The sequence below is a fragment of the Cyrtonyx montezumae genome, unplaced genomic scaffold (assembly GCF_038088225.1).
Source record: "Cyrtonyx montezumae isolate F1298 unplaced genomic scaffold, pur_monq_1.0 scaffold_3, whole genome shotgun sequence".
NCBI classification, from domain to species: domain Eukaryota; kingdom Metazoa; phylum Chordata; class Aves; order Galliformes; family Odontophoridae; genus Cyrtonyx; species Cyrtonyx montezumae.
Genome location: NW_027072034.1, coordinates 51,943,078 through 51,956,778, shown reverse-complemented (window position 1 = coordinate 51,956,778; position 13,701 = coordinate 51,943,078). Strand labels below are relative to the sequence as shown.

General features: G+C 34.3%; 1 protein-coding gene across 1 annotated transcript in view; it reads left to right on the top strand.

The window, feature by feature from the left end:
* Nucleotides 1–13,701, top strand: part of CFAP47 (cilia and flagella associated protein 47) — a 225,927-nt gene that overhangs the window by 150,099 nt on the left and 62,127 nt on the right. Inside the window, exons 54-56 of the mRNA XM_065741564.1 lie at nucleotides 2,049–2,224; nucleotides 4,534–4,641; nucleotides 10,008–10,119. Coding sequence (XP_065597636.1) covers nucleotides 2,049–2,224; nucleotides 4,534–4,641; nucleotides 10,008–10,119 — 396 coding nt within the window. The remainder of the gene's footprint in view (nucleotides 1–2,048; nucleotides 2,225–4,533; nucleotides 4,642–10,007; nucleotides 10,120–13,701) is intronic.

The window sequence follows — 13,701 nt, the reverse complement described above, 5'->3', positions numbered from 1 at the left end:
TGGTGTTCTGAAGACTGATTTTGGGCAAATATCGGTGTCATCAAACACTAGAGTAAGAATTGCATATTACCTTTACGTTAGACATAACAGATGCTCTAGAAATGCAGTAGTAACTTATAGATCTCTTGATTTTATTGTCTAAGAGCAGTATATTTCTAAATTAGAAACGTTGCTCTTTCTAGTTCTTTTATTGAGTGATACTGAATTTAAGTAAGCTATAGAAAGTAGTATTTTGATCTCGCACTAAGGGTATGACTTCGTCTGTGCAGTAGATAAGACATTTTGAAGAAAAAAGAAATGCCTCTTTTTTGAGAGATGAAGCCTGAATTTCCTAAAGTGTCAGCCATCTAAAATAGTCCTATTGTATGAGATCTGTAAAAACATCTCTTGATTTGATTCAAACTATGCTTTCCACCACTGACATTCTAATCTACACATCACGTGTTACACCTGCACAGAAAACTGTCAGTTGCTGAATCATAATTCACAAAAATGGTGTTGACAGAATAGATACAAATGATTTTCCTTTTAAAATCCTCGGAAGATGAGTTTGGTCCTTTATTACAATAACACATTAGCAGATGTCTCCTTCCATATTGGCTGTACTAATGGGAAAGATTAACCTACTGTTATATATTTTTGATACTGCTCTCTAAGCTGCTTTATCTTTGATAACTTCATACACTGGCCAGGACAACTAAACTGATCACTGACAATGTGAATTTTCAGTACATAGGTTGGTGAAAAGTAGCTGTAATTGTTAGTTTTTTCATCTCACACCTGTGAATCTGAACGTGAGATCCGCTTGTTGTATCGGGAGGATGGACAAGGATTCAGAGGTGGCCTTGGATTTGTGTAGAAAAACATATCAATAACACAATGATGTTTTAGTTGTTATTGAGCAGTGCTTAGACAGAAACGGGCTTTTCTCTTTCTCAAACAGCTTGCTGGTGAGTAGGCTGAAGTGCTCAAGAAGCTGGGAGCAGACACAACCAGGACAGCTGACCAAAGCTAACTAAAGGGACATTTCATACCATATGAAACATAATGAAATGTGGATATAAAAATATATAAATATGTTTGGGAACTGCCTGAGTTATGGTACATACGTATTCACGCTTATCACCATCCTTACAGTAACAGATCACTGAAGCGTTTACTGCAATTCCAAACAAATTTCCCAAGAAATTTGAGGAAATTCTAAGGAATTAATTTAACACTGGCAAGTGAAAGCTGCTTTCCATTAAGCTAATTTGACTGATATAGAATCTCCTTTGAGTATAATACTCTTTGTATGTTTGTTTATTTGGTAGCATCTGCTTTTCTTTTTTTTTTTTCCTAAAGTAGTAGTTCATGTGTCTTTTCCAGTGGTAAAATAATTTTTCAACACAGTACATGTGTCTTACTATAACATTATTATGAACCTTTAGCAATAAAATAGATAGATTTAGAATTTTGTTTGCACCAGCAAAAACTATTGCTGGAGACTATAGAAATACAGCAGTTTCAAAAGCAGCTTGTGAATGTGATGTGAGGGCTGTGTGGACTGAGCTGCTTCTGCCCAGTTATTGTTCATCTTAATGATTCTCTATGTAGAAAGTCTGCACATACTTACTTATCAAGCCTTAGTGACTCCCATATTTTGAAATAACTGCTTCTGCCTGAATATGAAATAAAAGTTTCTATACTGTGAGGGTGAATGAGCATTGGCACAGACTGCCCAGAAAGGAGATCCTTCGTGAGCAGGGATGTTGAAATGTGGGCTGTCTGGGAAGACTTGAACTTTTCATTATTTATGTAATTAGAGAGTCTACAACTGGAAGATTGACTGAATTGTATCTTACTGCAACTTCTCTTTTTTGGGTTAGCTCAGACATGTAATAAAAGCGTAGCCTGTGTTTGCATAAGTGTAAATCATGTTTGAATATCCTGTATTTGTTTGAGAGACATCTTCTGTGTGTAGTGGATCATAATTCATTTTGTGTGGGTTTAAAATTTTTTTTCTTTATTTTTTTAATTATGTACTTATTTTTATTTTTTCTTCCTAGGATACTGTTAAAATTAATATTCCTATCACTAATCCTGCAGATGAAGTTCTTGAGCTGAATGTAGAGCTGGGGAATAAGTCTCTTTCTGGACAAAAAACACTCACTCTTTTGCCAAAACAGTCACGTTATTATCAAATAAAGTTTTCCCCAGCTCTTGTTGGCACTTCATATGAAAGGTAAGTTACAGAGTTTTGGTGGTTGTGGCTCTTGTACTAATAAGTGACTTGATATAGATATCACTTGGACCCTTGATGTAGACACCACCCTAAAAAAAATGAACGTAAGAAAAGAAATTAGAAGTCTTTCTAACTTTAAATATATTGTATACCAAACAGCAGCCTTCCTCTGGGAGGAAAATCTGAACTGACAAGAAATGGAATAACTCCTAGTTATTCTAGTTCAACAGAATTCAGTGAACTATGATTTGGTTATTTACTTAATATTAGAATTCTCCTCTGAGACCTTTAGACAAGTTCTTGATTTTGTAATTTTATAAGTTCCATAAGGTGATTAACATGGTTCCATTTTCCTTATCAGAAGGAACTGAATTGTAACAACACAACTGAAATAAGGATAAGAACTCTTTTAACAGTCTTTACGTAAATCCACTTAGCTTCAGAGTCTTCCATTAATTACAAGTGATGTACTTAATGAATATGGAAGGGTTTTAAATTAAAAATACTTAATTACACTGGAAATCCAGAAGAGGCTGGGTAGTATAATAATTATGAATACAAAGACAGATGACCTCTTGGTCTTAGTTTCCACTAAACTGATTCAGCAAATAGCTGAAGAGTGCTTGTTTTCCTGGAATTTGCCTAGTAAAACATTATCTATTTAAGGGGCTGATTGAAAAACAGTTCCACAATTTCCAATTATATCAACCATTTGGCAGAAATATAGGCATTGCTGGATGGGAGTAGAGAACCTTTGCAGAGGGTGAGACAGATTACCTGTGTTCAGAGTCCTAATGTCTTGAGAGCCAAAATTCATGTGTTTCAAAGTCTTTGTTCAGTTTTATTCTATTGATTTTTCCAAAGACCAGAATAATGGCAGGTATCATTGCACAATGCAGCTTTCAAGCAATACCAATTTATAGAAATGACTACAGTTATCTCTCTAGTGTTTTTTGTTTTTTTTTTTCTCCTGGGGTAAGTGGTAGGAATAAAAGTATTCAGAAGGTGTAAATGACACTAGACACAAGGTTTTCATACCATGCATTATTTCCAGTATTTTTCACGTGGTATATATGGTATTATTTCCAAATAATACCATAAAAATTTGTTTAAACTGATGAAACTTCAGGCTAGATGTCAAATGATTGGTAGGGTGGAACTAACAGAAATATGTGCGAATATGACATAAAGCACGCAGGTAAGTATTCAATACAGTTATGCTATTCTGTACTAGAAAGCTTTCTAATAGTTGTAATAGCTCTCAAGGAGTATAATTACAGCTTGGCAGAGGTACTTCCACATGCAGCCATACTATGATCTTTTATTTCATATACGTGTTCTGTTTCCCTTGTTGTGGTAGAAACTGGGAAGGATATTACAGAAGTATTTCTGTCAGCTGTAACTTTACAACTGGATAATTCTTTTCTAAGCTGGTTTATGGTCACTTTAAAGTCTCTCCTGGTACAGAGGACAGTCTGGAAATAGACAGTTTTGATAGTTCTCTCTCATTTAGAACAAGAACTGGTGTTTAGTGTGACATGAATTTGCATTGTATATTTTTAATTTGCTTACGCTGCTTTTATTTCATTTTATTATGACTCTTACTCAAAAAAACAAAACAAAACAAACAAAAAAAACCACCAAAACAAACAAACAAACAAACAAACAAAAACCAAAAAAACCAAAAACCAACACTCTAAGAAATAGAAAAACAAGTCTGTAGTAGATAAGGAATACATTAGAATGATTGTCACAGAAGCATACTGCTGTATATATCTCACCTAACGGTGAACAACTCTTAGTCATCCCCATGTGATTGTATATAAGAACAGTTTGTTGAATATTCTTTTGAAGTACCTCTCTTTTCTGTGTTTATGTAAATGTCTACATGTATTTCTCAGTTTTCATCACTAAATTAAAAAGGTTTTCCTCTTTAAAATGAATGAACACTATCACTATTTATTTAGTTCAAAATGGCAAAAAGAAAACACTCCAAAATTAAGATGAAATCAAAGCATGCTTTTGTAAGTTAGAAGTTCAAATGTTTTTGAGTTATACCTTAGCAGATTTTTGTTTTATATGAAGTCATCAAAGACAGAGAATACTTTTTGTTTCATCAGTAATTGGGAATATAAGTGGTTATTGATAGATGAATTCCTAAGCTGATAAGAAATATTATGAGAAAACTGATAGCTGATTAAGGAACTCACAATATTTGAATTTGTTACTTTTTCCTGTGTTTTTGTCTCTGCATTTTTAATTGTCTGTATAAAGGCTTTGTCACATTAAAATTACGTGTCTGTTTTTAGTGTCATATTCTACTCAGACATGGTTGGAGAGTTTTGGTATGCACTGAAGTTGACTGTAGAGAAACCATTACCAACTGATCTACCTGAGGTAGCATGTGAGATTGGAAAGTAAGTACATACTTCATTTTGCTTAACCTGGTCACCTGTTAGAATAAATCATGAAAGACACATGAAGAGTATAAATAAAAAAGCCACAGGAGTGCTGTGTATATATCATAGTACTTTGCAGACTACTTTTATATATGGAATCAAAATCACCTGAGTTAGCAAAGACTCTAAAGATCATCGAGTCCAACCATCACTTAACACTATCAGCTCTACCATGAAGCTATGTCCCTAAGTACTGTGTCTACACAGCACATACCTCCAGGGGTGGTGACACAGCCACTTCTCTGGGCAACCTGTTCCAATGCCTAACCAACCTCTCTGTGAAGAAATTCTTTCTGACACCTAATCTCAACCTCCTCTTGCAGAACTTGGGACTCTTTCCTCATGTCCAATCTGTTGTCATTTGAGCGAAGAGACTGCCACCTGCCTTGCTAAAACCTCATTTCAGTAGTTGTAGAGAGCAATTATTAACATAGGTGAAATTTTCTTTGCAGAACAGTTGAAATGGCATATTAGTCTGTATATAGACTTCACAAGAAGTGTGTGTGTAGAAATTTCTACAGAATGTAATCATAGAAATCCATAATACCAAGTCCTGTAGGTTTATGTTCCTTTTATCCCTCTGAACTAATATTCCCAACTGTATTCCTTTACAAACACTTATAATAATTTTGAATTTCTATTAACCTGCATAAAAAAAGCAAAGTTACATAGTTTCTGTCCAGAAGATCCTGCAGATGGGCATATTTGGAGATAGACAAAGGCAAATACTGAGAAAATGGACCGCTTTGATAGCACAAATGAAATGAACCTAATTCATGCTTTCCATAAAAAGTTTCATCTTGCATTTTGATAGCACTATTTTCAGCTCTGACTTTCAAGACAAACATCAAAATTTTGGGGATGTGACTTTCAAGAATGACAGAATTTCTTCCCCCTACTATCTCTAACTAGTAGTGGGTCCTATGGATGCAGTGATCACTTGAGTGTTAAATTCTTACTTCATATGCTTAACTAAATATATAATTACTGTATGTTACAGATGGAGAAAAAAATGTTGAGAGAATAGAAAATGAATTTTTACCTGACTACATTTTTGTGACTGAATATATAAAATGAATGAAATTAAAAAATGACTGCATGTCACATATTTTGTTAAGTTTATTTAATTCACAGATCTTAAATCATTTTTTAGTATATTGTATGAAGATAATGAATTACAGAAATTTCAACTTTGAGTTAATCCATTGTTCGTATATGATACAAAGACCAGAATTAACTGGAAATTATTTTTTATGTTTTTCTAAGAAAATCTGCAGGGCTGTCTGTCTCCTATTCTGGGTGTACTGGAGTAGAAACCAGAATTTTTCTCTACTACATAGGCTAGAACTGTAGGAATTTGAACTGACCTGTGACCTTTTCATTCTAACAGGAATTCATAATTTTCTTTAGTGTGCACTTTCTGTGAACTGCATGCACAGTCTCACCAAGAATGGCAAATTATCATTTACTACTGCAAACAAAATATGAGTTGGAAAGGATTGGATCCATTAAATACAACACTTGCCTGCTTGAAATATCATTTAAAATTCACTGAATTTCATGTTTTATTTTTTCAAAGGATATTTCTTTCAACTTAACAAGTAGATACATGTTGTAAATGCTATACTTGTAAATTAACTCATCTAGATTTGGAAGAACAAAGAAATTCTTGTCCATAGAATCATAGAATTATTTGTGTTAGAAGGGACCTTTAAGATCATCTGGTTCCAGCCCCTCTACTGTAGGCAGGGTCACCTTCTTCTAGACCAGGTTGCTCAGAGCTCCATCCAACCTGGCCTCAAATGTCTCCAGGGGTTGGGGCATCCCCAGTTTCTTTGGACAACTTGTTTCAGTGTCTCACCACCCTTGCAATAAAGCATTTCTTCTTAATATCTAGTCTAAATCTACCTTCTTACAGTTTAAAGCCACTTCCTCTTGTCCTGTCACTACATGCTCTTAGAAAAAGTTCCTCCCCAATTTTCCTGTAGATCTTCTTCAGGTACTGGAAGGCTGCTATAAGATCTCATCAGGGCCTTCTCCAGGGTAAGCAGCCCCAGCTTTCAGCCTGCTCTCACAGGAGAGGTACTGCAGCCCTCAGATCATTTTAATGGCCCTTCTCTGTACCCATTCTTACAGTTCTATGTCTTTCTTGTGTTGGGTGCTCCAGAACTGGATACAGTACTCCAGGTGGGGGGTTGCATAAGAGCAGAGTAGAGGGACCTGCTTCTCTTGGTGCAACCCAGCGTACGATCGGTCCTCTGGGCTGCAAGCCCAGAAGGTTGGTTTGGTTATTGACAGCAGCAGTAACAGTCACGTATAAAAGCACACAAGCAGTAGTCATTTAATATACGTTTTCATGTGCGTAATATAAAACAATAAAACAAAACTGGCAAGCCTTCTTTTCTTTTTGTTTCCGTAATCTGTCATATTCTTCATTTCATATTGTTTCATGTTTTTTGTTAATTCTTTCTATGCCATCCTCATTTCAGAAATTCATTTCTATTGTATCATCAGCACATTGTTTGCTTTTTGAAGTGCAAAATAGTGAATGATGATATTTCATGATGGCAGTAATGTTACACTCAAATTACTGTGATTTGCTCTACCTGCTGAAAAAATAATGAAGAGTGAGCTGAGATCTGATAAGATTATCCAAGTAATTTGGCTGCATTAATGTATGCTGAATTGGTAAAGGCAACACAGGCAGAAGTTAAGTTTTGTAATACATTTCGTTCAAAATAAACTAGAACTTTCTGTATTGTCTACTTAACAAAGGTATCCATTCGTTTTGTTTTGGGCAAGTTTACTTCTTTGCCATGCTTTTGAAGACACAGACTGCGGATAATAAATATCATAAAGTGTCAGAAACCCTTCTGGTTGATGGAGATTACTTCTGTTTTAATGGATTTCGATTTTAATACTTTTTCCTCAATACTCAAGGAGCATTATCATGTCCAAATACCCTTATAAGAATAATGTGTTTTTTTTAATTATTTACTCTCTTTACTACTTCACTATTTTTTTTAATTTTTGAAATATATATCTGAAATGATTAAGAACTGCCTTTGAAACATCACTTGGAACTGGATTAGAAGCAAAGGACTGTAGCCCTTAATAACAATTTCTAATCATTTTTTGAAGGAAAAAGGAAAAAATCTAGGTTTTATCTTTTAGTCCTCTTTCAGGTAACCTAGTATGGGTTTTGTTTCTATCAGGTTAGATTTAACATGTTCTTCAGCATATGGTTGTAAGCAAGTAAACTCTGTGCTTGATTTTTTCCATCTTCTTTTATTCATTCTGTTATGGTCTCTAAAGAGGAGTAATTGAAGATGACAATCAGTTGAATTAAATTATTTAGTGTGTTGTGCAACAACTTGGCGTGTGGGATGGCAGAGGTTCTTAAGGTTTAGATTACTTGAAGAACTTCTATGTCAACTAGTTGCTTACTATAATTTCAGGTATTGCAATATAGCTTTTTTTTTTTTTTCCAAATTAAATATTATGTATAAAAGAGTCCAGACAAAAAAGTAAAAGCTAAAGATGATTATGGGGAATAGCAGGTGAATATGAAGTTCTTCTGTAACAGCTTCCTGGCATTTCTGTAATCTGTTATTGAGCCCTTTTTGATACAGTATTTTGATGGTGTTAGACAGAAACAAATCTTCCACTCAGCTGCTGAGGATTCACGCCTTAAAGCTGTCAAGAACCCCACAGGCACCAATGTATCACTGCATATATTGGAAGAAGTCCACCTGCAGACAAAAATCTTGAGGACCTGAAGTGACATTTATAATTCTTGACTGAAGTGCCTTCATTTCTGAATGCTATATATATATATATATATATATATATATATAATTGTATTATTAATTGAATTATAATGTGTATATATATATATATATTTTTTTTTTTCTTTACTGATTTCTCTATGATTAACTGACTCATTTATTCCAGCAGATAAATGTGTGGAGCAATCTGGCAGTTTTCAGACCTGCCACAGCTAGAGGGAATATCCATTACCTAGATAAATTACTACAAAACCAATATATGTATCTCATTTTTAAACTTTTCTTCTTTCCTGTTTTCACTGATACACCTTGAATCTCTTTTCTGCATCCCTTGGTGTTATAGCCAGAATGTGATTTATGGTCATATGTATTTTTTAAAAAGGCAAATGATATGTTATTTTTTTCAAAATTGTGGTAACTTGGGGAGTCTTGGGTATCTTGTTTGTTTATTTCCTTATTAGCAAGTGAAGTTCCACCCTATCTATGAAGATAAAATTCCAGCTGATATAAAACATTACCTTAACAAAATCAGCTTACTGCAATCATTGTGGACTGCCACAAAACTTGTTAAAATACATAACCAACATGTAGAATTGATCTATAATGATGCTGTAATGACCTATTCAACAATTGTATGAAATGAAATGGATTTTGATACAGTGCAGAAGAGAGGACAGCAAGTAGCACCTCCGTTCAAATGGAGTTTTATTTATTTAGAGATCTCATTGTTGAAAGATGACCAAAAATGATGATTACCTAATGGCATTGAATCAAAAGCCATTGACAGTACTACTAAATTATACGAGTCTCCTATAAGACATTTGTTGAGATCAAAAGGTACCATAGGTACCATTATTTGATTACCTTTTTATTTCTGTCCAGTGCATGGACTGAGTCCATGTATAGACTACGTACTAATAAGACATACTTAAACTGCTTTTCCTTTTTGGACCCATTTTTTATTGGTTGCTTTGGCATTTTGAATTAACTATTTGATTAAAATGCTTTAGTCCAAAGTTAGATCTACAGAAATTAAAAAAGAATAGTTATAAATTACTGTGAAAATTAGAGCCAAAGAATAAATGGGAAGGTACCAGAGGCAGTGGGATTGATTTAATTATCCTTCTATCTAGAATTTAGGCATCAAATCTGAGATTCTCTTGTAGTCAATGAAAAGAGATTTCACATCTTATAACTTACATTAGGTTGAGACCAGTTAAGCACAGAGGAAGATAGACAGCCCATTTAATCAACTAACTTACTCCAAATTCATGGAAACTGAAGTTGAGCAACATAAATGCAGCCCTTAAGGATGGCCAAGTATTAGAGTGGTTATTGCTACTGTTTTTACTGTTAATAATCATTAGTGATATTAAGTATATGTTTACACTAGTGTTGAAATACTATTGCAAAAGTGGATTCTTTTTTTTAAAGAAACTTATTTTCAAAAGAGATGATGTTTAATTAATAATAGAATGCAGTGGAATAATGTTGGTAATTAATAGCCATTTTATGCATGTTTTGTTTTTTTTCCAGGTGGGTTGATCTCTACATACCTTTCTTTAATCCTACACATGAAACTCTGAAACTAGAAATTGCTAACAGCAATCCTCGCAATTTTTCAATTGAGATTGATCCAAAGCATCGTGTAAGTAGGCAAAACTAACTAAATAAAAGACAACTGAGGAGTAATTCAAGAAAGGTTTCTGGTAAAACAATGTATTGAATTGTTTATCATACCATAGATAGAATGCACAGGAAAATCTGAAGAGTTGAAGGTGTTATAGATATGTATTCTACAAATTTTGTTGTTGTTTAAAGATGAAAGCAGATACAACCAACCAACCAACCAAAAATAGATGTAATTTTTTTTTTTTTTGCTGCTGTGCTTTGTGGATTTGAGGAGGCCTTTAGTGTTGATAGCCAATAATATCCAGGAAATATTTGAAAGAGATATTATTAACAAACTTTCTGAGATTTTAAAAATTAACAGGGTAACAAGGTAAATATTTAGATGAGTAGGTAAAATACAAGTGTAGGATACAATTTATCTTTGACCTTTAAAGAGGTAATGAGGGTTGTAGAGAGGGACTGAATGTTCATATTTTCTTTGAATTTAGCTAGAATGCAAGGTGGTTGGAACCCTGAAGTTTTAACATTCATTACTGACAATTGGTTACTGCTTAACAGCAATTTTATTTTGTATATGGTAATGCTATTTAAATCAGAGATAAATATTATGATGAAATATAAATACGTATTTGTTATCAAAGACAGTTTAAGGCATCTTTCCAATTTTATAAAAGATACCAGAAGGCGACATCTTTGGAGCAACACAAACCTATTTTTTTCTGTGCCCCTCTTCTGAGCAGTATACAGAGTGTTCATGCTGCAAACTACTTATCTCCCAGAAAGAAAAAGCATGTGTAATAATGAATAAACCAAAGGCAAGAAAAAGGTCTTTCAGAGAGCTCTTTGAATATTAAATTTATATCCTTTAGTTTGATGAGGAGATGGGAGAAGTGTAGACAGGTGTGGAAACTCTAGTGCAAAGGAATATAGAGGAACCTCTTACTAGAATATGAATATTGAGTCTTTATTCAGAAAATAAGAATCTGAAGGATTCTTATATGTGGAAGGGAAACAAATGGCAATTAGACTTGCTCTAGACATAAGTATTCGATATATAAAAACGATGATACAGCCAGTAAATACACCAGGTTCATTTGGGGAAACTGATATAAGGGTTGCAGGAATCAGAGAGTAATATTAATATAATAATAGTAATAATATAATAAGGACCTAAAATAAAGCTGGGAAGGTAGTAAATTGATTTTTTAGAAAAAGAAGAGAGCATTTGGTGTCAAATATAGTAACATTAAAGATAACTGCTGAAGAAAATTATAATTTTTTTACTGCATATGTTTTGCCTACATAGTATGTGAAGTGCTTATTTTACTTGATCTCTTATGTCGTGGTTATTAACATATTTTCAAATATTATGTCAGTCTTGACATGTGGTATTAATAATAATTTCATCCTTTGACACTGGAAGTAGTGACTAAGAAACATAATGGATGAAAACCGTATTAATCATCTAGGAGAATTATACATGTCATATTTAGGTCATTGCCCTAAGAAGTGGAATAGATTTAATTATAGTGACTTTTGGTTCACAAAGATTGCATGTGACCTTGTCCAGGAAATTAAAAAGTAGAGTCTTCAGTATTCAGGTTTCCTAATTTATTACTAGAGATTTACATATCACTGGTAACTTGATTACATTGTGTGGAAAAAGACGTTTTCAGCATATTTGGTTGAATGATTGTGTCAAAGTATGAACTTTAAAATATTAGTGGTTTTTTTCAGTTCTAATGTTAAATCAATTTATTCTTTAGTTTTCAGTAGAAAGTTATTTTTTTTAACCTAGCTGTTTATTTGAAATCAAATTACTTCCTTGATACAGTGAAGAATGTACTGTGTAATATATATTAAAAAAAACACATTAAAAACACATAAAATGTACAAAATTAAAACTTATTCTTTTTTTCAGAATAGGCAGGCTGCTGGGTCATTGTAATTGCAATGTGCTTGGATTTGCTGTATAACAGTAATATGTCAATTAATGTTCATTGAAAATGGAATTCCAATCTGTTTTCATCTGTATGGGAGAGTTATCATTCCAAATAATATACATCTCTTAGTGAAATTACTGTTTAAAAATTACAGTTATAATTTAATCATGTATTTTCATAATGTGACAACCTGTTATTACTGTGCTTTTTCATTTCCTTCAGAATTATCTTGGAGGAGGTACTCATCAGTATTCTTTCTCAGTTTGTAATCTTACATTTCATAAATAGGGCTGATTGGTTCAGACAACACAGATAGGAGCTAAAAAAATTTCACCTCAATAAAAAAGAGTTCTGGATACAGAATATGCCCAGGAAATCATTGCAAAATGAGCTGTTCATGCTCCTGTTAGATGATGAGCTTCTAAATGAACCCTGGGCAGATGGAAATGGGTGTTCTGTGGGAAGTGTCTTTCCTTCAGGCCTTTTTACTCTGGGTAGCACAGAAGATATGCATAGGTGACAGTCATAGGATTGTGGCAGTTGTTTGCTGATGACAAATGTGCTTTTAATTGATCATCCACCTACTGGACTTATGAGTTTTTATGAATTGTGGGTGATGCAGCAGAACTGAGCTCCCCATATGGGAAGTTCAGGTGCTGTGACAGTGGAGTAGGAGTGGGCCCAGTGCAGTGAGCATCATGTGGTCTGTGGGATGCATGAGCTTACAGTTCCAGAAACTCCCGTTATCATGCATTGTAAACTGTAAAATTAGAATTGCCCAAGGCTGCCTCTGAGGTGACAGGGTGGTGAAGAAGAGCAACAGAGGCTTCATCAAGGGCTTCTGCCCCAGGCCAAGAAAACACACCTCTCCCTCCTGCACCCACCAGGGGGCCCTGGCTTGGCCTGGGCACCATGAAAGTGTTCAAGAGTCCTGGAGCCACAGGTGGCCTTGAACTCTATCCCTGTAATGACTCTACTTGCTTCTGGGTGCAGTGGGATGGGGCTGCTGGTAGAAGCTCTCATTTTAGTAACTCAAATTCAGTGCCGGTTGGTGGCCTATTCTCCCAGGTGTGACATTTCCTTTCTAAAAGGGCTTTGTAGCACTGGCTATTGTAAGGTGATGTTTTGACCTTTACTAGTTGTAAACTATATTCATTTTATAACCATTCTAATTGATCATCTTTTATGTCTTTTTACACCCAAACTTTTAAACATATGCATGATTTCAAAAACCCAGGACTTTTTTTATTACAGCAACGTAGATGTTGTGAATTCAATGGCTGTAGCTGATCATTGTGTCAATGCATCAGCATTTTTATTATTCATGAGTCTATTCTTTCTCTTCTTATCTAGTTCATCAAAACATCTATGACCCCACTGTACTCAGCTACTTACTTTTCCATATGCAATTGGGACTCAATTAGCGTACTTGAGAAGAAGAGAAAACTAGAAACTTCATTTCCAATGTTAGTTTAGATTATGATAAGAGGAAGAGAGGCAAAGCAGTAGTTTATTGAAACCTGACATGAATTTGCCCTGTAAGGCAATTTGTTTTTGGAGGTCAATGTGATAACCTTTTAGCGTCATCAGTATGCTCAGACACTAAAGCCATGTTCGACTGGTATTTGTGAGAGCTGCTGTCCATGACCTTGGAG